The sequence below is a fragment of the Brassica napus genome, chromosome C2, assembly GCF_020379485.1.
Source record: "Brassica napus cultivar Da-Ae chromosome C2, Da-Ae, whole genome shotgun sequence".
NCBI classification, from domain to species: Eukaryota; Viridiplantae; Streptophyta; class Magnoliopsida; order Brassicales; family Brassicaceae; genus Brassica; species Brassica napus.
Window position 1 is genome coordinate 41966755 of NC_063445.1, and position 26809 is coordinate 41993563.

At 34.6% G+C, this 26809-nt stretch overlaps 1 protein-coding gene across 1 annotated transcript; it reads right to left on the reverse strand.

Moving 5' to 3' along the window:
• Positions 1-685: 685 nt before the first annotated feature.
• On the reverse strand, positions 686-1960 carry LOC106384722. Its single transcript, XM_013824642.1, has one exon. The coding sequence runs from the start codon at positions 1958-1960 to the stop codon at positions 686-688; it is 1275 nt and encodes a 424-aa protein (XP_013680096.1).
• Positions 1961-26809: the final 24849 nt, after the last annotated feature.

The following is a 26809-nucleotide window of genomic DNA, read 5'->3' on the forward strand; positions in this document are numbered from 1 at the left end:
AGGAGCTTCCATAGACACTGAAATCGTCCATGAAAACCTCCATAATGTCTTCAATCAGGTCAGTAAAGATCTACAACATGCAGCGCTGAAATGTTGCTGGCGCATTGCACAGGCCGAATGGCATTCTCCTGTATGCGTATGTTCCGTATGGGCATGTGAACGTCGTCTTCTCCTGATCATCAGTATGGATAGAGATGTGGAAGAAACCTGAATAACCATCTAAAAAGCAGTAATATGGGTGGTTAGCCAATCTCTCAAGCATTTGATCAATGAAGGGAAGTGGAAAGTGATCCTTTCTTGTGGCTGCATTTAATTTTCTGAAATCAATGCACATGCGATGTCCTGTCACTCTTCTAGTAGGGATCAATTCATTCTTTTCATTTGTGATAACTGTGATCCCACCTTTCTTAGGTACTACATGAACAAGGCTAACCCACTTACTATCAGATATGGCATAGATCACACCCGCTTCAAGAAGTTTCATTATATCTTTCTTAACAACATCTTTTAGATTCAGGTTTAACCTCCTCTGATGTTCAACAGAAGTCATTGATTCATCTTCTAGGTGTATTCTATGCATGCATAAATCAGGTGAGATGCCAGGTATGTCAGCTAGTGAATATCCTAATGCCTTACGATACTTCCTAAGCTCACACAAAAGCAATGAAGTTTCCACATTATTGAGTTAAGCGTTCACAATGACTGGGTAAGTGGAATTCGGACCTAAGAAAGCGTACCTGAGCCCCTTGGGAAGGGGTTTTAGCTCAACCTTGGGAGCCTTCAACTCGCTCCAGGGATTATCAGGTAGGTTTGGCGGAACAGGCGAGTTTGGTAAAGGGGTCGCTCCAGTTGGAGTGTTCTCGTCCTTGTTGCTTTCTTCCCCCAGACTTAGACTCGCCACCATTCGTCCCATACTCCTTACGGAGTCAAGCATCTTATCATACCCGTCTGCGTCAATGTTCTCGATACTCTGCTCGGCCTCAGCTCTTACTACTGCAAGCTTAAGTGGATCTTCTGTAAGAATCTCCTCTATCATCCCGTCGCGAGGTTGCAGCGGATCAATCCCTTCATCCACCTCGAAGGTCTGTCCATCCAGCATCGGCTTCTTCAGCAGCTCATCCATCTCGAACTGCATGACTATGTCCCCCAGATTGAGATCAATTTTCCCTTGCCGCACATCAATGATGGCTCCAACAGTACATAGGAACGGTCTTCCTAAGATGAGAGGATCTTTGGATTCCTCTTCCAGCTCTATAACTACGAAGTCTGCTGGAACAGAGGTGTTCCCGACTTTTACTTGGAGATCCTCTTGAATACCAACCGAGGACTTAATTGATCTATCCACGAACATCAAGGACATCTTAGTTGGTTTGAAATGCGTATATCCCTGACGTCGTGCTACAGAGTAGGGCATGAGGTTTACGCTGGATCCCAGATTAACCAAGGAGCATGAGAAAACTGTCTTCCCAATCTGGATAGAGAGGACGAACTTGCCAGGGTCTCCTCGCTTCTTTATCTGCTTGTTCTGAAGCACGGCGCTGCACTCCTTAGAGACAGTCATGAATTCGCTGTCCTCCGATATTTTTCCTGAGATCAATCCCTTCATAAAGCTGCGCATGGAGGGCATCATCTGGATCGCATCCATCAAGGGGATTCGTACGGTTAGGTCCTCCAACATCTTTCTGCACTTCATCTCCTCTCGGTCCTTACGAGTAGCCTTTGCTGGAACAGGGTAAGGGACTTTAGGAGTGTATTCGCGAGCATGAACAGGCTCTGGGATCGGGCGGACAGCCTCAGCTGGTTGTTCTGGTCCTGGCGAATTGGTTCCAACTGTTGGTTCCCTCTCCTTCTCAGCTGCCGGGGTATCAGCTGGTGGTTGTTCAGACACTTTCTGTTTCCCCTTCTCAGCCGCAGTGAACCTCTTCTTTACCGGCTCAGACAGTTGCTTTCCACTTCTCATCTCAACCGCATTGCACTCTTTAGGGTTTTTGTCGGTTTTCCTAGGTAGAGTACCTTGTTGCCTCTTGACGCTCTAAGCAGTCTGAGCAATCTGAATGTCCATCTGTCTCATATGACTCGCGACATTGTCGTATTTGGTGCTCAAATCGCTGAACATATGGTTCATTCTGGTATTGATTTCGGTAGTAACCTGGTTTAGATCCTTCCCTTGGAGCTGTTGTCCTTGGAGCAGCCGCTGCAACATAGCTTTTGTCTCATCTTGCGGAACAGCGACAGGAGCGGAGGTAGTTGGCTGAGTGTTCTGGAGTTTCTGCATCTGAGGTGGATTGTTCTGTGGTTGGCTTAGAACATAAGTCCGAGGTTGGTAGTTCTTTTGATACCCGGCATACTGACCTTGGTTACTCTGTGCAGGATCAGCTGGTTTGTCTTACTTACGCCAGAAAAGTTGTGGGTTGTTCCTCACATTAGGGTTTTGGTGGTAGTTTTTGAGCTGCCATCCTTGCCCATTCACGTAGCTCACCTCTTGCTGATCGTCTCCTGATATTTTAGCATCAAACGCCAGGTCACCGACACTCTTCTCAGGAGCTGCTTCTTCCATTATGAACACTTTGCTTTGGTTTTCCTTAAGAAGTTGGTCCACCTTTGCAGCGAGATCATTTATGCTGTTCACACTCTTCGAGCGGTCATGCTCCTTGTTCTTGTTTAGTGAACTTGAAGCCATGTTCTCAATCAGCTCGAACGCACCAGGTGTGGTTTGAGTCATGAAGTCTCCATTACTCGAAGAATCAAAGATGTTTCGAAACTCATAGCTCACTCCATCATAGAACACCTCCAATATATAGTCATCATCAAACCCATGGTGCGGGCATGAAAAGCTACATGAAAAGGTTCATCAGACTTCTGCTTGAAATTTGAGATCATGTGCCGTAGAGCCGCGGTTTTAGACTTCGTGTAGAAGTGGCTCAGGAACGCTGATCGGACCTGGTCCCATGAGGTAAGAGAACCGGTCGGCAGAGATTGGAGCCAGCGAGAAGCTTTCCCTTCAAGAGAGAATGGGAACAGCGTGCATTTGACATAATCTGGTGGCACTCCGTTAGAGCGAGAGAAATTGCAGATTCTCTCAAAGGCTTCGATGTGGTCCATCGGGATGTCAGTAGTGAGACAGCTGAACGTGCTCTTCTGTACCAGACTTATCAGTGCAGGTTTGATCTCATTGTCTTGCTGAGTGCAAGGAGGAGGGTTGATGGGGGAGCGGTTAGTAGCGAAGTTCCGCGGAAGGTTCTTCTCCCCAATAAGAGCACCACGCTCTTCTCGCGCGGTGTTCGCAGCTGCTTTTTGAGCAGCTTGTTGCTGATTTTGGATGGTCTGCTGCATCTGCAACATCTGTTGTTGCTGAGTCTGCATTTGTTGTTGAATGATTGCCAATGCAGCAGTGAGGTCATCCTGATTGCCGTGATCACCCATGTTGGTGTCGGTTGTTCTCGGCTGTTGACGGTTCCGTCTTTCTAATCTTGCGAGTTCGTCGTTGGTTAGTTGATGTAGTGGTCCTTGTGCGTTGCTCCGAGTATGTCTACTGGTCATGCACTTGGATCATCTGTTCCAACAAAGAATTAAAAGCAAGTTAGATATCTTAGACTAAATACTAAACCGAAAAATAAAGGTAAAAGCCTGGTCCCCGGCAACGGCGCTAAAACTTGATACACTAAAAATGAATCTTTGGTACTATCAAGTTAGGTAATTGTAATATTTGAGATTCAATCCAGATGACCAGTTTACTTTTTACTCTTATGAGTTCAATATTAAGCTGGGAAACAAGTGGGGTTTTAAAATCAATGGCGACGCGAGTAACTAGAATACCTAGAGATTCACATTCGATTTAAATGAAAGCCGGCCTAGGGTTGTTCATCGGGTGTCAATGCGGAACCAAACAACTATTCAAGTGCAACGAGGTGCAGTCTAGAACTCGGATCACTCGCCTAGAACAATCCACTATCGTGGACTTGTTCCCTTTGCTGATCGGTCTTGAGTCCTAAGCTCTCACTTGGAACAAGACGCGATAGCAAGCCTTAGAGATCTGGTCCGATTAGTTCACTTAATACCCTAATATCTACTCTCGCTGATTAGGGATATGAAGCTCATTCAATATATGTCAATTTTATCTCCTAAGCGGTTAGCTAGGTGATTAAACTTGAGATCGAACATTAAGTGATCAATTCAATGCAAGCAGTAAGAACAATATGAATGAAGAACAATTAAAATCACTTATTTGCATTTATCTCATGCGATTGACACCCTAAAATCCTAAGCAAGCTTAGCCGACTGCTCAATCACAAAGCAAAGTGATACAGACATGATTTCTGAATAATACTGCATATAAAATAAAGAAGAAAGACAAGGGTTCAGGATGATCTTCTCGTGAAAATGAGAGATGAAGCCTTCTCCCTTACAAGTTTCTAAATCGCAAAAATAGTTCTAGGTTTCTTGCCAAAACTAGCGTAGTCAAAAAGAAATGATAGGATAGGCTTTTTATATGGAGGCGCCGGTGGTAAAGAGAGAAGAGATGGAATCTAAGGCAAACTTCTGAAATCTTGGAAGTTTCCTTAGTGATCGGGAACAGTCAGACGCTTGTTCTCTTCGGGAACAACCTTCGGATTGGTCTGACTGGTTGTTCTGCGTCGGATATTCCAAAATGACATCTTTCTTCATGGAACTCTCTTCTTTGCTCTTTCACCTGCTCCAAACCTAAAATATATCAAATAAGCACGAATTAGTACTAACAATGAACTCAAAGCACACATATAATGGTATTAAAAACACCATATATCATCATGCTAATATAAACTTATAATCTCTAACAATATTAATAACAATAAAAAAATTTAGTTAGACATATGTGAAGATGATATAAAAATGTGTACTCATTATAAAAAACATAACAAAAAGAAAGACAATAATAAATAGTATAATGTTAGAAAATGTATTCGAAAACAAATAAAAAAACATAAACAAGTTAGAAAAATAAACAAACATCCAACGTTAAGTAAAATGATTGTAATATCCCTTATCATTTAAAATTTTCTAAAAGAGAAAAATCATTATTATACACATCACTTGCAAATACAAATCTAAAAAACAAACAACAAAATTATACAAAAAATAAAAACTCAGATCACAGATAAAGTAGCCCGTAGGGCGAGCCGACCCTAGTATTATACATATCTTAGTGTGTTTCTAAGAAATGATCTTTGGGATATTAGAAAGAAGACCTTATCAAAATTATTTTAATACAACAAGTTACTTTATTGTACCCTGCTTTGATATTTTCTTATAAAATATAACGTTTTCTACTTTAATTATGCTACTTTAACAAACATAGTTAAGCTTTATTTTTCGAAAAGAAAAAAACATAGTTAAGCTTTTGAAAGTTTTGGCATTCTAAGATCAACCCCATTAGTGAGGATAATGCTGATTTGAGGTTTTTAACAATAAAAATAATATTTTAATATATTGTGGTTGTGTATTTAAATTTAATTGTTTTAGATAAATATAGACCAATGAAAATAAAACATGTATCATCAAAATTTCTGAACAGGTTCTTAAAGTATCAGTTTAAAGAACTTCGGCCATCTCTCTTTCCATTTTTTTTAACATTTTTATTATTTTTGTTTGGTTAGATATATATCTCCGAAATTTGCCAATGGAGAAATTTTAAATTTCTGGTATAGTTTAATATTTACATATATTCCCCACTCATATTATTTCCAGAATATTTAATTTATCTATATTATATTCATTTTTTTTTATTGGTGACCCGGGATATTTGGTGGGCCAAAACCCAACGAGTAATTCTCGGAGACCTGTATTCCGGCATCAGACAGATCTATCGTAAAGAGAATTAGATATCCTTACCATTGATATCATTCAAATTATCCTAAGGAGTGATTTTACTCTCTCAAATAAGAGATCCAGTTGTAGTACTTAGGGATCGAATCCACACAGAGCTAGGGCACACAATAGATCTAAATAGTTTATGATTAAGCTAGGCTAATAGTTTATTAATGCAGTAAATAAAGTAAATTGCAGTGGTGAGCAAGACAGTTGCTCGGCTGATTGATTGAGGTTTGACGGAAGGATGGTTCCTAGACTTAGGGTTTCATTCAGGTTATTAGAACTCTAATCTATAGATGCTAAGGATTGATTCTAGAACTCGATATCTAATGCAAAAGACAACCAGCTCTCACTGTGAGTCTAATCTATTAACTAAGTTCTATGTTTCAGCATTCACATGTCAACACGGATCGAGCGTCGATCGATGCTATGGTATGAGCGTCGATCGATGCTTCAGTATGAGCGTCGATCGATCCTATGGTATAAGCGTCGATCGACGCTGCCTTAGGCAAGCGTTATCGATCTAATCGAATATGTTCAACTAAATTCCTAGACCAACTCTCGTATGCGCCTAGGTATCTAATCCAGCAGGATTCGAGTTCCGTTAATTGATTGCACTCTCGTGCCTCTCAATTGTCCTATGATTCTAGGTTCAAACAATTAGTCACACTCTCGTGGTTTTCCAACTACTCTAGATCCTAGTATTACAAGCTATCCTGATGTAGAGATCTTTAGATATCCTAACAATCATATAATTCAGAAATTCATTCAAAACTCTAGAAATTCCTAAACCTAGCAGGTGGATCTACTCATGCATGATGTTTGTCACAAAAATCATAGATGAATAGATGAATAACATAAAATATAAATAAAACCAAAACAATGGAGTTCCAAGAGGACTCTGAAGGAGTTCCTCTCTTCTCTCATAACCTAGAACTATGAATAAAATAAAGCTTAAAGAGCGTGTAGCCGTCAACAATAGCTTAGAAATAACATAAATCGGTTTTAGGTCGTCCAACGACATTTTGGTAATTTGTGGTTACTTCTGGGTTTAAGTCGGTCATAAAATATCCTCGGCCGACATTCTGGCCTCCATGTCGATCGATGTCAAGAGTTCTTCATCGATCGACATACGTTCCTCTTCTCGACAGCTTCCTCTCGCGAGGCAGACTGACCACTCTTCAGTAAAACGGACATAACTTCTGCTACATGATGCTGAATGACCTCAAACTGGTGGAATTGGAAAGCTATCTCAAAAAAGCTCTATCTTGTGTCAAAAGAGGGGCTCATTATAGCGGTGGAAAGGTCTCCATTCATAGCTAGACATCTGACGCGCCTGTGCAGTTCTGCACCTCAAAAGGTTCCAAAATCACCATATTTCTCTAGAACGTACATGAACCTGAACTTGTAAATACTCTAAGTAGACTCTATATAGTAGTAAATATATATTAAAACACTTATAGACCATGGCCAAAAGTGGGTAAAATCCATCGTCAGTCAACCATCTTACCATCTGGCCACACAGATGGGTAACGTGAGTGTGAGGTTTCGTTTTTATTTTTCATTGCTTCTGTTTTTGTGTTATCCATTCAAATTTTATTGAGTGCGGCTTATTATAATCTTTAGTTTTATCGTATGCATATTGAAATAATTTAAGAGAAGAATGATTTAAAGGCTTACGATTCATAAAGTTTTCACGTCGTCACCAAAGAAAACATAAAAGTGGAGAAGTGATTCATATACATATTGGTTCAAGGAATAAAAGAATACAAGGAAATAATTTCGTTTAATAGCATATTCTGTGCAGGAGATAGTGTAGATCCATGCATATTCTCCATTATAGAGTCAAAAGGTCTTAGTGTTTCTTCTTGTATGCAAGGATATACAAAAACTAAAAAGCATAGATGGAGTGGAGAAGTGGTGGGGAAAACTAAAGGTGGAAACTTTTGTAGTCCAATTAGAGCATCTTTATCCCTAAAACAGGGTCTTTAATGATATTTTAGTAATAAATGTAACCTCAAGAACATTTGTTAAGAAATTCACATTTTGAGTGGTCCAATGGTAGTTTCTTAATTTGAGTTTCTTAAAAAAAAATTCAACTTTTTTTTATTAAAGATAAAAGTTATTGATAAATAAAACATATTAAAAGATAACACTTTAAACATAGAATTTAAAATAAAAACATAAAAACAAGGATTACTAATTAAACGAGAATAATTTGAAAGAAACATCCGAGATCAGTTGTTGTCTTCATCACATCCAAATTGACGCCATATATGTTCAACCAAATCAGCTTTCAATTGTTGATGCATTTGTCTATCACGAATTCTAGTTCAAGCACCCATCATATTGGCGATATTTGTAGGGATATCTGTAGAATACATGAGATCCACATGTGAACTTCCGTTGTCCTTGGCTTGTTGGAACTCTGAAACATCAATGAGTGTATTCATCTCGTTCGTCTTCTACTATCATATTATGGAGTATGATACATGCTCTCATAATCTTCCCAATTTGGATTTTATCCCAAAAATATGTTGGATTTTTAACAATGGCAAAACGAGTTTGCAAGACTCCAAAAGCACGCTCGACATCTTTTCGGACAGCTTCTTGATGTTGAGCAAATAAAACCTCTTTCGGCCCTTGTGGTATTGGAATAGATTGGATAAAAGTTGCCCATTTTGGATAAATACCGTCAGTGAGATAGTAAACCAAATGATACTCTTTGCCATAAACAGAGAAAGTGACTTGCGGAGCTTGACCTTTTACTATATCATCAAAGACAGGTGAGCAATCAAGAACATTGATATCATTTAAGGTACCTGGAGGTCCAAAAAACGCATGCCATATCCATAGATCATACGAAGCAACGGCCTCTAAAACGATTGTTGGTTTGCCCGAACCACGTGAATATTGACCTTTCCAAGCGGTGGGACAATTATTCCACTCCCAATGCATATAGTCGATGCTTCCTATCATCCTGGACAATTCACGATGCTCACCAATATCAAGTAGACGTTGAAGATCAGCCAGTGTCGGTCTTCTTAGGTACTCATCGCCGAATAAATAAATTATTCCTTCCACAAAATGTTCCACACATGACCGAGTAGTAGTTTCACCGAGTCGAAGGTATTCGTCAACAACATCAGCCGCAGTACCATATGCCAAGACACAAATGGCTGCTGTACACTTCTGAAGTGGAGAGAGACTAAGCCTTCCGAGAGCATCTTTCTTTTGTCGAAAGAATTCAACTTCATTGGAGAGTCGATCAACAATATGCATGAACAATGGCTTGTTCATTCTAAATTGTCATTGGAATAGATTTTCAGGATACATTGGAGTTTCACTGAAATAATCATTCCATAAACGTACATCACCTTCTTCACGATTTGTTTCGATATGAATTCGTTTTTTCCTTCTTCTCCTTTGTTGTCTTGATCACCATAATTAATGGGAAAATTCTTGAATGTTTGATCAAAATATTGATCAAAATGTTGATCAAAATATTGATCAAAATCTTCATCATCTACCCCCTCAAACGTGTTATGAGAAGAAGATGCCATATAATAGATCAAAATTTAGAAAGTGTTTTTGATACTAAAGTGTGAATAATTTTTGCGATCAAGGAAAAAGAGAGAATGAGACAATGAGAGAATGAGAGAATGGAACTTTATATAATGAGAGAGAGAGTTTTTTTGATGCTTTGTAAACCAAAATGAGACGGAGGATCGAAGGAGAGAAGACGAGTAATGCTTTGTGATTAAAATGCTTGGTGAAAAATTACTTTATATAGAGAAGGGTTCAGAAATTACAAGTCCATATAGTTGTCATACTCGTGACAAAGATAATGTGACTCTTGTGTGCATACACACAAACATAATGTGACTCTTGTGTGCACATACACACAAACATAAAGCGACTCTTGTCACCTCCAAATACAACTTGCGACGTCCAAACAAAACGTGACAATGCTCATGCACACATAAGGAAAACTCTTGTGACTTTCATATACGACTTGTGCATGACATCTCGTGACTTCTCTGGCACAGATACAGACATCTCGTGACTGTCTCTATGCACACGGAAAGATGTACAACAATAGACAAGTTAGCAAATGAAACAGAACATGTTTATATCATATTGAACATGCACATAGAAACAGAACATATCATATCATATCACATTGAAACATTGAAACATACAAGATCAAACATAGAGCATAGACCGCAGCCACATATACCATAGACCGAAGATGAAACATAGAGCAAAACAGAACATGAAAATAGATCAAATATGAAACATAGACCATAGACAAGCGTTTGACACTAATTACCCATCATCTCTGTAATTATCTTCTCCTTTAGAGCATTTTCAAATTCAGATAGGGGCTCTTTTTTGAAATGAGACTCTCGAGCAGACCCATCTTCTTAAGTCTTTCTTTAGCTGCCAAGTCTTTCTCTTTGATAGACCACATGCCCTCAAACTCTGACACACCCTGCTGATTTACTATTGTTCTCTTACCAGAAGCTCCTTTCGCCTCCTTAACACCAGGAGGACGTACGGTTTGGTTGATCACCTATAATGGTAGTTGCTTGAGAGCTTGTTGATTGTGCTCCATCCTCACACCTTCTCTTCTTAGCGCTTGATGACTGTGGTCCATTAAGCTTACTACTCGTCAGCGCACACCATTTCTGGTCGTTCTTCAACTCCTCCCAAGCATGGTGAAGGTTAAATTTAATCTTCTAATTTTTGTAGAAGATTTCGTGTGCCAGTTTAACAACATCACTCTCACTCTGACCACTAGTTTTTTGTCTTGTTGCAGCCGTATAGGCTCCACAGAACTTGCAAACAAGATCGTTCATCTTCTGCCACCTTTTCTTACACTGAATAGCCTCTCGTTCTTCACCTCTTTCCACATTTGGACTAGCTGAAAGTAAGCTGCAATGCGCTTCCATAAAGCACCTGCTTTCTGCTCATTGCCTACTACCGGATCCTTGCTGGTGTTTAACCATGAGCACCACATCTTCAGAGGGAGACCATTTCTTTCTTTCTTTGCGCTGTGTAGGTGAGTCTTCACAGAAGCTTGATGTTTCAGTACCTTGAGTACTAAACACATGCACTTGTGAACCGCAATCATAAGGAAACGGTTTGGGAAAGTGACAATCTTGTTGACTGTTCAAAAGGTTAACGAAATTGGAGGTCTGACTATATGGATTCGTAGAATCCATATCCCAATATGTCAGAGAAGTGGAGAAGTGAGAAAGAAGTCACAGAAGTGAGAAAGAAGAAGAAATGTGTTACAGGATGACAACAACGGGAGAGGATGTTGGAAGATGAAAAGAAAGATAAAAAATAACCACGGTTTTATAGATGAAAAGAGAAGAAGATTTTGTCAGATAGAGTTGCGTTGAGTAGACATGTATCTAACTTATTTATTACCTAACTACTATCAGAAGCATTCATCACAACAAGCATTCATCACAACAAGCATTCACTAACCATATCCTAAATCTAACAAGCATTCATCACAAGCATTGACTAACCTAACTACTATCCGGCCAAAGCAATTACGAAAATATCTAGAAAATGATTTCAAGTTTTGTACAGTTAGCTCAACGACAGTCTCAAGTTGTGTTTCCTTGTCGAAGTACTGGATGTGTAAGCCTGTTCACATCGCCCTCAACCCTGTCATAATTAGCAACACAATGAACTTAGATCACTTTCCAACTTGAACACACGCACTTATGTTATTCATATCCAGTGATAAAACACAAATTAAGATTTATGAAATTGAAAGCAGAAAAATGAGGTGAGAAAGTTAATTACTTGGAAAGTGATCTCCAAATTGTAGAGATTGTGAGCCAGAGCTGAAAGACCGACGGAGGCGACGCCATGAGGACCGAGACACTCGTCGTCCAAATGGGTTTGCATCGTTCTTCTGCCGGAGAAGACGAGAAGCGACGGAGGAGACGCCGTGAGGAGCATGACAGTCGTCGTCCTTGGAGGGTTTCGATCCTTCTTCTGACGGAGAAGATGGGAGAAGACGGAGGATCGTAAGAGAGAAGACGGACGATCAGTGGTGGATTTCGATGCTTCTACTGACGGAGAAGACGAGAAGCGACAAAGGAGACACCGTGAGGAGAGAGACACCGTAAGGAGCGGGAGAGTCGTCGTCCTTGGTGGTGGGTTTCTATCGGTGGAAGGTTACGATCCTTCCTCTGTCACGGAGAAGACGTGAAGACGAGAACGAAGACGGAGGATAGGTGGTGGAGGAGCGGTGGTGGGTTTTGATCCAAACTCTGTCACGGAGAAGACGACAAGAGGAGAAAGAAGACGAAGGATCGGTGGTGGATGAGCAGTGGTGGGTTTCGATCGAGATCAGTTTTGAGCCTTCCTCTGTCACGGAGAAGATGGCAAGACGAGAACGAAGCCGGAGGATCGGTGGTGGAGGAGCGATGGTGGGTTTCGAGCGAGATCAGTTTTGATCGAGATCAGTTTCGATCGAGATCAGTTTCGCTCCTTCGTCTGTGATGGAGAACACGAAAAGACAAAAAAGAAAAGAAAGACAGAAAAAAAATAGAAAAAAATACTTTCTCTAACTTGCCGACACGTGTGTGAAACACCACTCATAAAACCGGTCACAAAATACTCCATTTAAGGATCAGTAATAACTCTTTTCTTTTGTTTTGATTTAATTAAATCATTTATTATACTTAAAACCCCTTTAAGGATCAGTGATAATGATGGTCTTATAGAATCCTAACCCTAACTCAGAGGTTAAAAAAAAAACTATACTACTCTATAGAAAAGGAAAAAAGGTAGAAAAGGAGAAAAGTTTGATATTCCTAGCTTAGACTTTTCCACCTTTTATCTTAGGGAAATTGGGTCATATAGCCACACAAAAAGCATAATTCACGTACTAGCTATTTACCCTACCAGACATATACACGCAGTTATGTATACATATTAATACTATAATATCCTTTGCATCAACCAGCGCAACCTGCTAAAAAAAATTAAAAAAATAATAATTACTAACCCCCAAAAGTAAATCGTGGTTACCGTCGATGGTTTTCTCCATCTCTTCGAACCCACCGTTTTGTTCCACACGTCGCCAGCGTCGGGTCATCGGCCTTCTCTGAGTTTATTCCTTCTGAAATCCTCCACCGCCACCATTGTCCCCAATTCTGAAATTGATTGCGAAAAGACATCGTTACAGATCCAAGCAGTGAGAAGGAGCAACCCGAACCTCTTTCTTTTCACATCGGCGCTTCGTCTCACACCGCTGCTTCGTTGTTACAATACTTTTTTTTTGTCTCTGTGGATTACCTAAAGTTGATAGAAGAAGATGAACAATTTTAGTTATTGTGTTCTATTCTATATGTATAGAATGTAAAACAATCCGTATTTATATTTTACTGTGTGATATATTCTATTACTATACTATTTTAGCAAGTTCCATTCCATTTGACAGGTACTAAAAATATAAGTATTTTGTTTAGAAATATAGTTTTAAAAATATAGTTTGTAATTTTTTTAACTTCTCACTATCATTATTTGTTTTTGAACCTGTAAAAATTGTACTATGATCGTTACATAATATTGTGTATTTTAGATTTTAACATTTGGGTTTAGGGTTTATATTTGGGTTTGGGTTTAGTAATTATAAGAGTTTAGTATTTAGAAGGTGAGGGGTATGGTCAGGGTTATCATTAATTTCTTTCATGCAATCATAGACATTTCATAATTTCACCAATATGTATTATGTTATTTATCTTGTTCCATTCTATTTGAGTTTATGGTTTATATTTGGGTAAGGGTTTAGTGATTAGAGTTTAGGGTTTAGTATTTAAAAGGTGAAGGTATATGGTTGAGGTCATCAATAACTCCTTCCATGCAATTATAGATATTTTATAATTTCACAAATATGTACTATGTTATTTATTGTGCTCAATTCTATTTGGATTTTGTGCTTATATTTGGAGTTATATTTGGGTTTAGGGTTTCTATGTGGGTAAGGGTTTTGTGATTAGAGTTTAGTGTTTAGTATTTAGAAGGTGAAGGAGTATGGTTGAGGTCAGCAATAACTTCTTTCACGCAATTATAGATATTTAATAATTTCACAAATATGTACTATGTTATTTATTTTGTTCAACAATTTCTCTATTCCATGTGCCTCATGAGAATGGAACAAAATATTATACTATTTCCATGTTTTGCTATTTGGGATGGGGTTTATATTTTTGCTTTGGGTTTAGTATAGAGGGTTTGGGTTCACTCTAGCGAAACAGTAGGTAATTCAATGTCAACATGTAAAATTACAAAATTTGAACAATCTTTTTTATCACGTGTGTATTCCATACTATTTTAGGTATATAGAATAATACCTATACACCAACACTTCATAACATATGTTTACATTTGCTTTGTAAATGGACACATTTTTAACGTTAACATGACAACCATTTGTTTCAATTGTTTTACTGCCTTCAGATAAACCATTTGCGCTAAATTAATTTTCTCCGGTTGTTGTGTTTTAATATGTGATTCTCATAGCGCCACAAAATCCACATACCATATCACTTGTAACTGGTAACCTATTAAGGGAAATGGCATAACTGGAAGAATTGTGTGTTAAATCAATTTACATGAGATATATGGCTACTTCACAAATTAGCCCTTTATTTTATCTTGTTCTCAACAAAATAAGATTCAATCATCTAGACTAGATATGGATGCTATAATTTTATGAAGATCTATACGATCGTTTAAGAACTTTCAGTTTTATGCAAATATGATCTACAATATGGAAGTTGTACTTCGGTAACATCATACATTATAACAAAACGTAGAAGAAGTTTTCTTTTTTTTCTCATTTGACATAGAAGAAGTTATCTTAATAATATGTTAATAGTTTTTTTTTTCTGAAGTGTGTATTTTTATATAGATGCTTCAAGTATTCATAAAGGGTGCAAATGAATGACATAATTTGGAAAAGGAAAACAATGAACACACTATGCCCTTTTTCAAAAATAAAAATAAAAATAATAATGAACACATAGAAGTTGTCGTGCACAAAAGAAAACACACATCTGATAGTTAGAAGAATAAAACATCTCTGATTTGACACAATAAAAGAAACATGTAGGGCATCTAGACTCACTGCCCAATTTTCGTTGACGTCAGATTTTCATTTTCCATTCAAGACAAATTATTAACACCAATCACTAAACTTTTGCTTTTGCTTGGACATTATTTTTTATCCTAATAAATTTGTGACTTTTACGTCTACAAATGTGACTTTTTATGTCTACTGTCTATATTGTACATTTAGCTAGAACAGTCTCTACGTAATTACGTCTAATAAAATAATCATTCACGAAAATACCATTTGTTATTCCGAAAATGATTATTTTACTTAATTATCCTGGTATTCATCTTTTATTTACAACATTGTCATTATCATCAATATACCAACCACCATAAACAACCAATTTTAAACTTTAAATGCACCTAAAATCAACATCTACATTTTTATATCCTCATTTCTTACATACACAAACTATTTTTCTTTCACTTTATCTCTCATTTCATTCAAAAACCTCAACCTTTTGATTTCAAAATTTATAAGTTTATTGGATTTATTCAAGTTCATGTTTTTGGTCAAGAACGGTATGTAACTTTTATTAAGAAGTTATGTGTGCTTGGAGAAGCTAAACATGAATCTTACCAAATCTAAGAACGATATTTGAAATTTTTAAGATCGGTTTTGCGAAGAAGTCTTCTTCGCAAAAAAAATTCTAGAGAAGTCTTGTCCGATAAGCATGTCAGTTTTGCAATTGACTGAAGTTTTCCTGATATTTAACTTTTCGGAGAAGCCTTCTCGATATGTCTTCTTACAGTTACATAAAGTCTCTAAAATCTGGCAAGAAGCCTTCTCGATAAGTCTTCTTATTAGTTTTGCAATTGCCAATAAAAATTAAACATTTAATATTAATTATAAGACTTCTTGAGAAGTCTAATAGCGGAAGACATCCCACAAAGTCTTAAATTTTATTCTGTGATTTTAGTCAAACATTTGGCTACGAGAGCAAACGTCAATAGAACTATTGACTTAGAAAGATAAACATGGTCAATTGCAAAAGTAACTTAGGTAGACTTGTTGCGACACTTCGGAGAATTCAAGTGACTGTAAGAAGAATTTTATATGAGTTTTCCATGAAAAAATCAAATTTTTGCAAAACTAACCTGATATCAGAAAAGTCTTTTTTGGTATTATCGAGAATTTTTTAAAAATAAACGTAAGCAAATATTTACCAAGGAAGACTTCTCTAGAAGTTTGATAGTAGAGCATACTTCTTAAGAAGTCTTCCTTCGTAAATTTACAATTGAAAAAGTAACCTAAATATAATACTTCTGTAGAAGTCTTCTACGTCTTATTAAACTTTCATTTTCTCCAAATTTAAAATGATGTTTTAAAATTTTCTTTTTTAATTCATGTCTATTAGTCAGTATTGAAGCTTCTGAATAAAATTCATAACTTAATTGGTTATAATTATGAAGTTACAAAAATCCATGTTTATTAATGTTTCTAGCTAAGAAGCTTTTCCGTTAGTTTTTGTAAAACTTACCTTTTCTCTAAATTGCTTTTTAAAAAAATAAGATTTTTTTGTTAATTCATGTATATTTGTCAACATTGGAGCTCTTTGATGAAATTTATAACTTGATTGTTAATAATTATTAGGTTAGAAATATTCATGTTTATTTATATTTCTAACTAATGAGATCATATGTTTTAGTTATATGGTTCATAATGTCAAAGGAGCAGAATGTTATTTTTGAGTGATAATTCTACATAAATTGAAATTGCTGAAATGGCTCGAGAAGATTATAACATGGATATGAACACGAAGTTGGTGGAGTTAACTTACTCATAACCAAAGTATTTTATCTATCCATATCGAGTGTTATAAACTCATTGTTATGTTTGGTGTGCTTTGGAACTTATATTAGTGTGTTATCAACTTATTGTTATGTTTGTTACACTTTGGAACTTATATTATTGTGTTATGGACTTATTATGTTTGTTATGTTGAACTTGTGTCAAGTATTATATTATTTTAAACCTTCATTTTAAGTTGCATAACCATAATCTTAACAAAATATTTACAAAGAAAACAATAGCTTATGATTGCAAAAAAATTGAATGAATGTAAGCATTAGAAAAATATTTTTTTATAGATTGAGACAAAGTGGATATATTGCTTATAATGATATAAACTATCAGTGTAATTTGACTGTGAATTAGAAGTCTTCCCATAGAAATCTTCTCTAGAAGTCTTCTAATTTGTGGTCAAATTTTATTTATAATTTAAGTTTCCTTTTAAATTTTATTTTCCCGCTTAATTCAAGTAAAGTCTACCGTGAAATCTTCGAAGAAGTCTCCCTATAAGTCTACTGTGAAGACTACCTAGAAGTACAGTATGAAGTCTATGTCTTTAGATCTAGAAAAACATGCATATCAAAAACTGTTTAAAATGATTTCAAGTAGATAAATTTTCAAAAAAAATAAAAATTATAAGATTAAGTAAAAAAACAATTACAATAAATTTAATATATATTTTAATTTAATTTAACATAAAAAGCAAAAATATACTTTATATCATTTAAAAAATATAGTAATAATAATTTTGAATGGATATTTCTATTTTTATTTGGTTTAACACACGTAAGAAATGAATATATCAAAAATTTAATGACTTATATCTTACTTTTTAGAAAGAGAGATAAACCATGAAAATACAAATTTTATCTTAAAATAATAAGAAAATAGTCACATTTATTTTGAATTTAAAATTTTATTTTATATTTAGAACACAAAAATACAAAAAAATTATAATTGTTTAAAAATAAAATCTTTCCAATTTTGGCAGTTTGCATAGCATAACTTTCAAGAAGATTTCTCGGAGAGTCTTCTGAGAAATCTTCAAGAGAAGTCTGCTAATGAAGTCCAAGTCTATGATTGTCCTCAGATATGGAATACTTGCATATCCAAAATGTTAAAATGACTTCAAAACAATGAATAACTTAAAAAAATAAAAGTTTTTATGATTAAATAATAAATAAAATAATCACATTTGGTTGAATCTATAACTTTTCAGAATCTAATATATAAAACACACAAAATACATATCCAAAATTTATGATTCTACCTTTTTTTGTCATCGGATCTATTTTAAATGAGTGGAAGATGAAAACCTGCAAAACAAAGATAAAATAGTGAAAAAGACATGAGACAAAAAGATGAGAAATTGTTCTAAAGTTTGGTGTTTTCAAATTTAAAGAAACTATGAGTTTTCCTGCACCGTGCACAGCTATAATAGTTTTAATACAATATTATTTTATTTTAAAAAAAATTAGTTTACATGTAGGCACTATTTTATTTTACTTTTAACCTTACCGGTTTGAAAAATAAAGCCACACATATATTTTGTAGTCTTGTTTCTTTTATTTTATTAAATCTTTCGATTTGATTTAATTTAAATATGTCTATGATTACTTAGTCTTAAATATATTTTTATTTGATTAATATTAATTTATTTTTTTATTTGTTAATGTACACTTAGAGTTAATTTTGATTATATATTTATACAAAATATGATACATAATTTTATGTAAAATAGTTGTAATTATATTTATTTTTTTAGTTTGATATATATTATTTAAGGTGATATATGAGAATTAGTTATTAAATTATTTATAAAGTGTTGTCAAAAATAAATATCTATATAGAAAGTTTAATTTAATAATGATAAAAATATTTCCAAAAATAAATGTTTATAAAAAAAACAATCGTACATGTCATAATTACGTTGAATCTAGGGTATTTTTGCAAAAGTAAAAGTGATTACAATTTTTTTTGTTTGGTCATAATGAGATTGTAATTTCACTATCATTTTTGGTTATTTTGTTTTTTATTGAATCTAGGGTATTTTTGCATTTAAATCAAATTTTAGGTCATTTTTGGAAAACCCCCCATTTTATTTTAGGTCAAATGGTTTTTTTATGCCCTTTTGTTTTTGTTATGTTTTTTTGTATTGCATCTCTAGTTAGGACTGTGCAAATATTTACTTTTTATTTTCTTATTAATATTGACTTTAAGCTTAAATAGTTTTGGAATTCATGCTATGATATTTTTTAAAAAACTATTTCACCTTTATTTGAATACAGTTACTTGAATATATTGTTTATATTGTGAAGATAAACTTTTCAGTTTTGTTTTTATGTTTATTGGTTTATTTTTTATATTTTGTTTTTCAAAAGAATTTGAAATATATTTTTGACATGTATTAGTTTTTTTTGTTGCTTTCCACAATACTTTGTTAATTTTTCATAACTTTAGTTTAATGTTGTAAAAGGAAAAACTGTTACCTATGTTATAAAAGGAAAATTGTTTTGGTTGTGATTTTTTGTTGTTGTAAATTTTTCTAATTTTGAGCTATGTGATCAGAAATAGAAAACTAAATTCCATCAGACTAACTCCTTTTGTAAGCATATGTTTAATGAAACATGAAAATCAATATTATAAATGCACATTTTTTTGTTCATTTAAATTTTTCATTACAATAAGTTTAGTTTAATATATTTTGATTAAATTATAGGTCGTTACTGAATTATTATTTTTGATATTTTGATGTCAAATTTAGTTGAGTGGAAAATGAACTAATCATCTAAAATGATTTATCTGTTATTTAATATTGTCTTAAAATTTTAGTATAAGTTAAGCCGCTAAATGTATGAGACAAATATTAAAATATTTTAAAATTAAAATGACGTGTCAATAGTAAAATTGTTGTAAAATATGGCATGTCATTCTTTAAAGAGAATGATCAACTTTATTTATATAGATAAAAATAATTTATTATTTATTTTATTTCAATGAAATCAATTTTATTTTTAAAACACTTTAAAACTATTATGATATTATTTTAAAATTTTACACTTAAAACATATATATATATAGTACATATTTTATATAGCAAATAATCGAGCTAGAGCAGCATAACTTATATATGCAAATTTTATTCTTTAAAAATTCTTACTTTTACATAAGAACATAAATATAGAAAAATATTTTTTTTACATATTAATAAACTTATTGATTAATAAAAATACATAATCACAATATTAGTAGTTTATATACTTTTCACTGTATAGTCATGAAAACTTTAACAAGACTTTGCTTAGTTAAACATTTCAAACCCAAAGTTTCTTGAAAATATATAATAACTAAATGTTTAATAAATTATAAATGAACTGTATATAGTATTATACAAATGGTAAAATTATTTTGAAATTTCTATCTATTAATCTTAGTTTTTTTTATTGTTTTTTTAATTTTATTATGTTTGTAAGAAAAATCAAATATACTGATATTATAAAGATATTATAAACTACAAACATTACAAATTCAGTATACCCGCCGATCCAAAGGTAGGAAATTAAAACAGTAACCAAAATTTATATAAAAATCTTCTAACCTAATAGAAAAAAGTTATTATGACCAAGTCATTTTAAATACGTGAAAAGCCAACCCTTAAATCGATTATTTTTTCATCAACATACAGAGATGATATCACTCAAATTACCCTATGAGCAACTTTACTCTCTCAAATAAAATGTTCAATTGTAGTGATTATGAATAGAATCCACAGGGAGCATGGACACAATAAACTCAATACAATAAAGATTAAGCTAAACAATATATTATTAAAGCAGTAAATAAGTAAAGCAGTTAGTTGTTTGATCTGTAAATTACGAGAAAAAATAGTTAGATCTATTGTTTCAGGTAATCAGGATTATAATGATATAGAAGCTATGGGTATTTGAATAACAATTCTTAAACTCGAATTCTAATGTAAAGATATCTAGCTGTCGCTGCAAGTCTAATAAAGTTTCTAAGTCTATTGCTCCAACTTTCGTTTGTGAACACAGATCGAGTGTCGATCAGCGCTACCTTTCTAGTGTCGATCGATACTACCTTAGGCCGATTTTAAGGTTCTATTCGATAAGTTTACTAATCGTCCTAGATCATTTGTCGCATGTTTCTAGCAATCCTAGCTCAAGAGAATTAATCCAGGTAAAGAACCTACCGTCATAGTTGTATACAATTTTAAGATCATGATTCTAGTTAGCTACTCTAAAACACAAGCATTAATAGCAATTCTAATGAAGGATGTCTTATAATTTCACCCTAGCAATTCTATAGCTTTGGCTAATCCATCAAAACCCTAATTAACCCTAAATCTAACAAGAGAAACTACTCAGACATGATCAAGCAATCATGATAATAAACTGAATAGAATTCATAGAATATAGTTAAGAAATCAATGGAGTTCTAATACAAAGCTCTGAAGAAGTCTTGGATCTTCTCTCCAAATCTACTGAAAACTCTAAAATTGTTTGCTTTAAATTCCATCCATTAACTCGATTGTTTAATCGGTCTTGAACAAAACCAAAGATTTGGATCTTTGATCCACCCAAACTCTCTGGTATTCCCAAATATGTTCCCATGCCGCCTATATTTTGAATTCCAAGAATATCCCACAGCTCCTGGCATCTAGATTCCTCAATCTTATGTCCAAATTGAATTGAAGATTTTTGAAAATTTAGTAGCTGGCCCGACACTTTTACATATTCTTTCAAATTCCTAAGAATGGTTTGACATTCCTCTTTTTGTTCCTCACAAAAAAAGTGACTATCATCTGTAAAGAGCAGATTAGATATCGATGAGCAGGAGCTTCTCTCTTTCAGCCTTTTTGATATTCAAAATTAGGGCCTCCGCACACATAATGGATAAGTAAGGAGAAAGTGGAGCACCCTGATGCAATCCTCTCTGAGGGATTATATGCCTTCTTGGATGTCCATTCAATAGTACTCGATATTATACCAAAGATATACATTCCCTCATTAGTTGGATCCATTGAGGATCAAATCCCATTTTGTGAAGCAATGCTTGAATAAACGACCACTCTATCCTATCATATGCTTTATTCATATCCGTTTATATTGACATAAACTTTCTTGGCATGATTTAATGAACCTTAAACCATGAAATATTTCCTAAGCAATAAGAATGTTATACGAGATCAATCTTCCAGCTACAAAGACCGATTGTGTTTCCGAGATAAGTCCCTAAATTTTATTTTTAAAAATTGACTTTTGCGTGTTCACAAAGGGTTGGTCAACAAAAAGTGAGGCTCAAAATGGATAGTTTTTAAACGGCCGAGATTAAAATGATTTAAAGAAAAAATCATGTTATTTCATTTTTTTTAAAGATATGATTTTTTAACGGCTTTCTCTCTTTTAAAAGTAAGAAAATACCGGTTGTAAACGACTAAGAAAGGCGCTAGACTCAGATAAATTCGCCCGTAAATAAAAATTGCATACCAGATAGATTACTAAGGGTTATATGAAGAACATTCTTGAACTCAAATTACAGTATTCAAGTCAATCAACTTTCGTTGCATAGACTATCTATGTCTAGATCCTAAAATTTCAAATCTCTTTGCTAATTCAATAGTTCAGACAATCATTCAACACAAGTTTGATAAATTCACAAAATTCATAAACAAAATCTCTTTGCAAATAGGTATTTTGTTCATATAAAATTAATCCAGCCAATCAATAACACTTTGTGTCTACTAACTATCTTAAGATCTAGATTCTAGGTTGTCAATCTAGAACTAGCATTAAGATCAATCAAGATGAAGATATAATTTTAGCCTAAAATTCTATCAATTTAACAATTCATAAACCCTAGAAATACACTAAATTTAACAAGTACGTTACTCAAACATGATAACAGAAACCCAAATCAATGAATAAATACAATGCATTAAGAACTCAATAAAGTAATAAGGGAGTTCAAAATCTACTCTCTACCGAGTTCTGATTTTATCTCCAAAAGCTATAAAGAAACCTCTCTCTTTAATTCTAAAGAAGGAATTACAAAATTTCATAAACCTGATAAAGTCTAAAACACGAAGCGGATTTTTTGAAAATAATGGAAACTTTGGGCCTGTATTCAATTCTTGAAAATTCTTTAAAAACTCGTTGAGAAGTGATTACTACGATTGGTGTGATCGACACCAGGCCAAAATATCGACTCTGACTTGATGTTTTCCGATCCAACTCTCCCCAACTTCCAAAGTGCTTCAGAATCTCCAATCTTGTCCAAAATGTACCTGAACTTGCAAAAACTCATATAGACTAGAAATAACCAAAAATACTCAAAACAAACTTATATCATGGTCAAAAAGCCATAAAACCATGATATATCAACTCCTCCAGATTAAGCTTTTGCTTGCCCTCAAGCAAAAAAGAAGACTAAACATGTGAAAGAGGTTTGAAAATATAGGAACTCACATTTTCTTTAGAACATCACTTTCTTTAATACGAGTTGAATCCCCATCAACTAGTACCAACCTTAGAAGGTACTTCCATTTACTCGACCCATGCTTAGCAACCTAACCATTCAGCTTATAGCTCATAAGAGATATGTAAATTCACGAGCACTGGCCTCATTTAAGGATTTAAAGTGCAGTCTCATCGAGAAAATATCGATCACAAGACACATAGACTCTTGCCCATCCAGATTTCTAATCACACAAAATGTTTTACTCTGGTTCATTTCCTCTCCCTTTTCTCGCTTATGTCAGTCAATTTCTTCCTACTTTACAGGATATCATTTTATTTTTTCTATCGACAAGTTTATTGGACATGCTTCCATGATACAAACAGTAATTGTGGTTTTCACTAGATTCTAAATAACTTCTTTTGACATTTATCCTTTGTTCTTTTCAGTCATACACTCTTTTATTTTTCTTTTTTAATTGAAGGGAAGAGATAGGGGAACCATAATCACACATACTATTATTTTTCATATCTGAACAAGGAATCTAATCATGTGTAAACCAATGCCCAAGACAGAGAATCAAGTAGATTAATTTTTGAGGTCAGCTTTGGATCCTTCAAACATCCTCACTGGCATGGATCTTATTGGCAGATCAATCCACTTTTACTTTTCTATGTCATACAGTTTGCAATCAATAACTGAAAGAACAGTCACTGAGGTAACATTTCGATGATTAGTTCCAACAAAAAAGTCTCATATTTTCTAACTAGCTCAGTTTTGACTAAACAAAACAAGACAACTGACTCTCAGAAACAAACACACAATCAGTAATTTCTTCCCTCATACTTAAACAACATTGTCCACAGTGTTACAGATTCTGAAGTTGGTGAAAATAAACAAAAGAAAAAACAGAAAACTTACGTATGTTCGAGTTAGGTGTCGGCTGACACCAGGGTGGTGTCGATCGACACTGCTTGTTCCACAACACGGACCTCTTCTTTCAAAAAAATTTAGCAAATGAGGTTCCTCCCACAAAGCGCTTGTTGTAAGTCACTAACTCAGCTTTGGAGGCTATATTCAGTCCGAATGAGAATGAGAACTTTCTCCAAAAAAAATTCCAGTGTCAAATATCTTGAGCTTCATCACACTCCTCATGAACCCTTTCAAAACATCATGCCGTTTTTCTTTCAAATCTAAGGTGATAACAGTTCAAACTTTTGAAAAGGGTTGTGAAATGACTTTGCTTCGCACCTTGTACTCAATCACACCATTTGAACAGCTTTGAGGGATATCAATGCCAAGTGAGGATGCCCTCGATAATTTTCCTCTTCATCTTTTCTTACACTTTCCCCCAGGCATATGTGATGCATTATTCATGGCTTGTTTGACATGGCCTTAATCACTTATGTATTCTTGAGGAATCGCTACAAGCAAAGGAAAATCACTCACAACAATGCAGGAAGCTAGATGCATACCTTTGTCTTGTCGCACAACTTTGTAGTAGACATTCTTATCAATGTTTGCAAATGAAAAATTTCCCTTAGAAAGGTCAACTACTCCTACGACTATAGCTAGAAAAGCTCTTCCCTGAATAAGAGGTATGTTTGAACCATTAGTACCCATCTCCAACCCCTGAAAGTCAATAGAAACAATGCAATTCTCAACTCTCACCTCTAGAATGTTGACAATAAATTTTAGAGATCTGGTAGAGAATGATACAAAAGTCATAGTAAGTTTCAGAGCTTCTGTAGCAAGATCTAGTCTCTCAGCAATGTCCTTAGCCATGAGACTAATTGTAGACCATGTATTGCAGAGAGAATCAAAGAATTTAACTCATGATATAGTGCATGGAATCACAAATTTCCTAGGGTTTTTCAACTTTGTCATCTTCTTCACCCATGTAGATGTACCTCTAGATTCATCAAATATTGCTTTAACCTCTTTCATAGTTTCACTGGTGTGTTTGAATAAATGATATAGGTGGAAATCATCCCAAGCTTCCTCAAAGGAGATAATATCACAAATCCTTTTCACCATCTTATTGAAAGATACTTTTTCCATTGATGGACTCGTTCGGATGCTTTGGTACCACATGGTATGTGACCTTAGGTTTGTAGACTCTCTCCCCAACCAATTTTTGGCGTTTCAGAAACAGAGAAGGTCTTGTTCATGCAGGATGTCAACAAATACTAAATGGATGTCGATCGACACCAATTTTTGGTGTCGACACCTATGTATCGATCATGGTCGATTTCAGTTCATCTTTGAAAAATCTTTGTTTCTCATTTGGGGGTAACCTTGAGCCATAAGTCTTACTTTGTTTCTGATTACATTGTCTTCTTCATATGTTTTGTTCTTGTAAATCCACTTAGGTCTCACAACATTAACGTTTTCACGCCTCAGAAAAAAATCTCATACTTGAAGGCAAGTGAACTACTCCATTTCTTCATGCATTGCATAAGTCCTAAATTCATAATTCAATAGATGTTCTTAGGCTTAATGAACATTTATAGTACCTTCTAGAGATTTAGTTGAGACGTCTACAAAAGTCATAGTAAGCTTCGAGCTTTTATGCAGAGAGCACTAGAGAACTCAACTTATTATATAATGCATGTAACCACAAATTTTCCATGGTTTTCGAACTTTGTCAGCTTACTCACCCATGTAGATATACCTCTTCGTCAAATAGTGCTTTAACCTCTATCATAGTTTCACTTGTGTGTTTGAAGAACTGATACAAGTGAAAATCAGCCCAAACTTTCTCAAAGGAGATAATATCAAGAATCTTTTTCACCATCTTGTTGAAAGCTAGTTCTTTTCCATTGATGGGCTCCTTCTGATGCTTTGGTACCACATGATATGTGACCTTAGGTTTGTAGAGCCTCTCCCCAACCAATTTTGGCATTTCAGAAACAGCTGGTTATGTCCATGCTGGGTGTCGACCAATACTAAATAGATTTTGATCGAAGCCTACTCTTGGTTTCGACACCTTCGTATCAATCGTGGTCAATTTTGGTTCATGTTGAGAAATCTTTGTTTCTCATTTGAGAGTAACCTTGAGCCACAAGTGTTGCTTTGTTTCTGATTACATTGCCTTCTTCATATGTTTTGTTCTTGTAAATCCACTTAATTCTCACAACATTAACATATTAAGGCCTTGGAACCATATCCCACACTTGAAGGCGAGTGAATGCTCCATTCTTCATACATTGCATCAGTCAAAAACTCATAATTTCAAATACTATAAATGTTCTTAGGCTTAATGGATGAGATGAAACATGCAAATTTCACCATTTCCTTAGAGTCTATTTTCTTCTTGCGAGTCACTCTCTCGTCAAAGACACCAGCAATGACATTTTCTGGAGAAGGATTCTTGTGGACAATGACTTGATTGGGTAGCATCGGAACCTCAATCTTTGTTTCCTCATCCTCTTTGTTACTAGTATTCTCTGTAATGAATATCTGATGTGTAACATCCTCATTTCTATAGGTCACCCTTTCCTACGAGAACCCAACTCTGTCTTCAAAAACGGCATTAAAATTGTC

Coding starts and splice junctions, on each gene's coding strand:
- LOC106384722 (XM_013824642.1), bottom strand. CDS start 1,960: ATGAGAAGTGGAAAGCAACTGTCTGAGCCGGTAAAGAAGAGGTTCACT.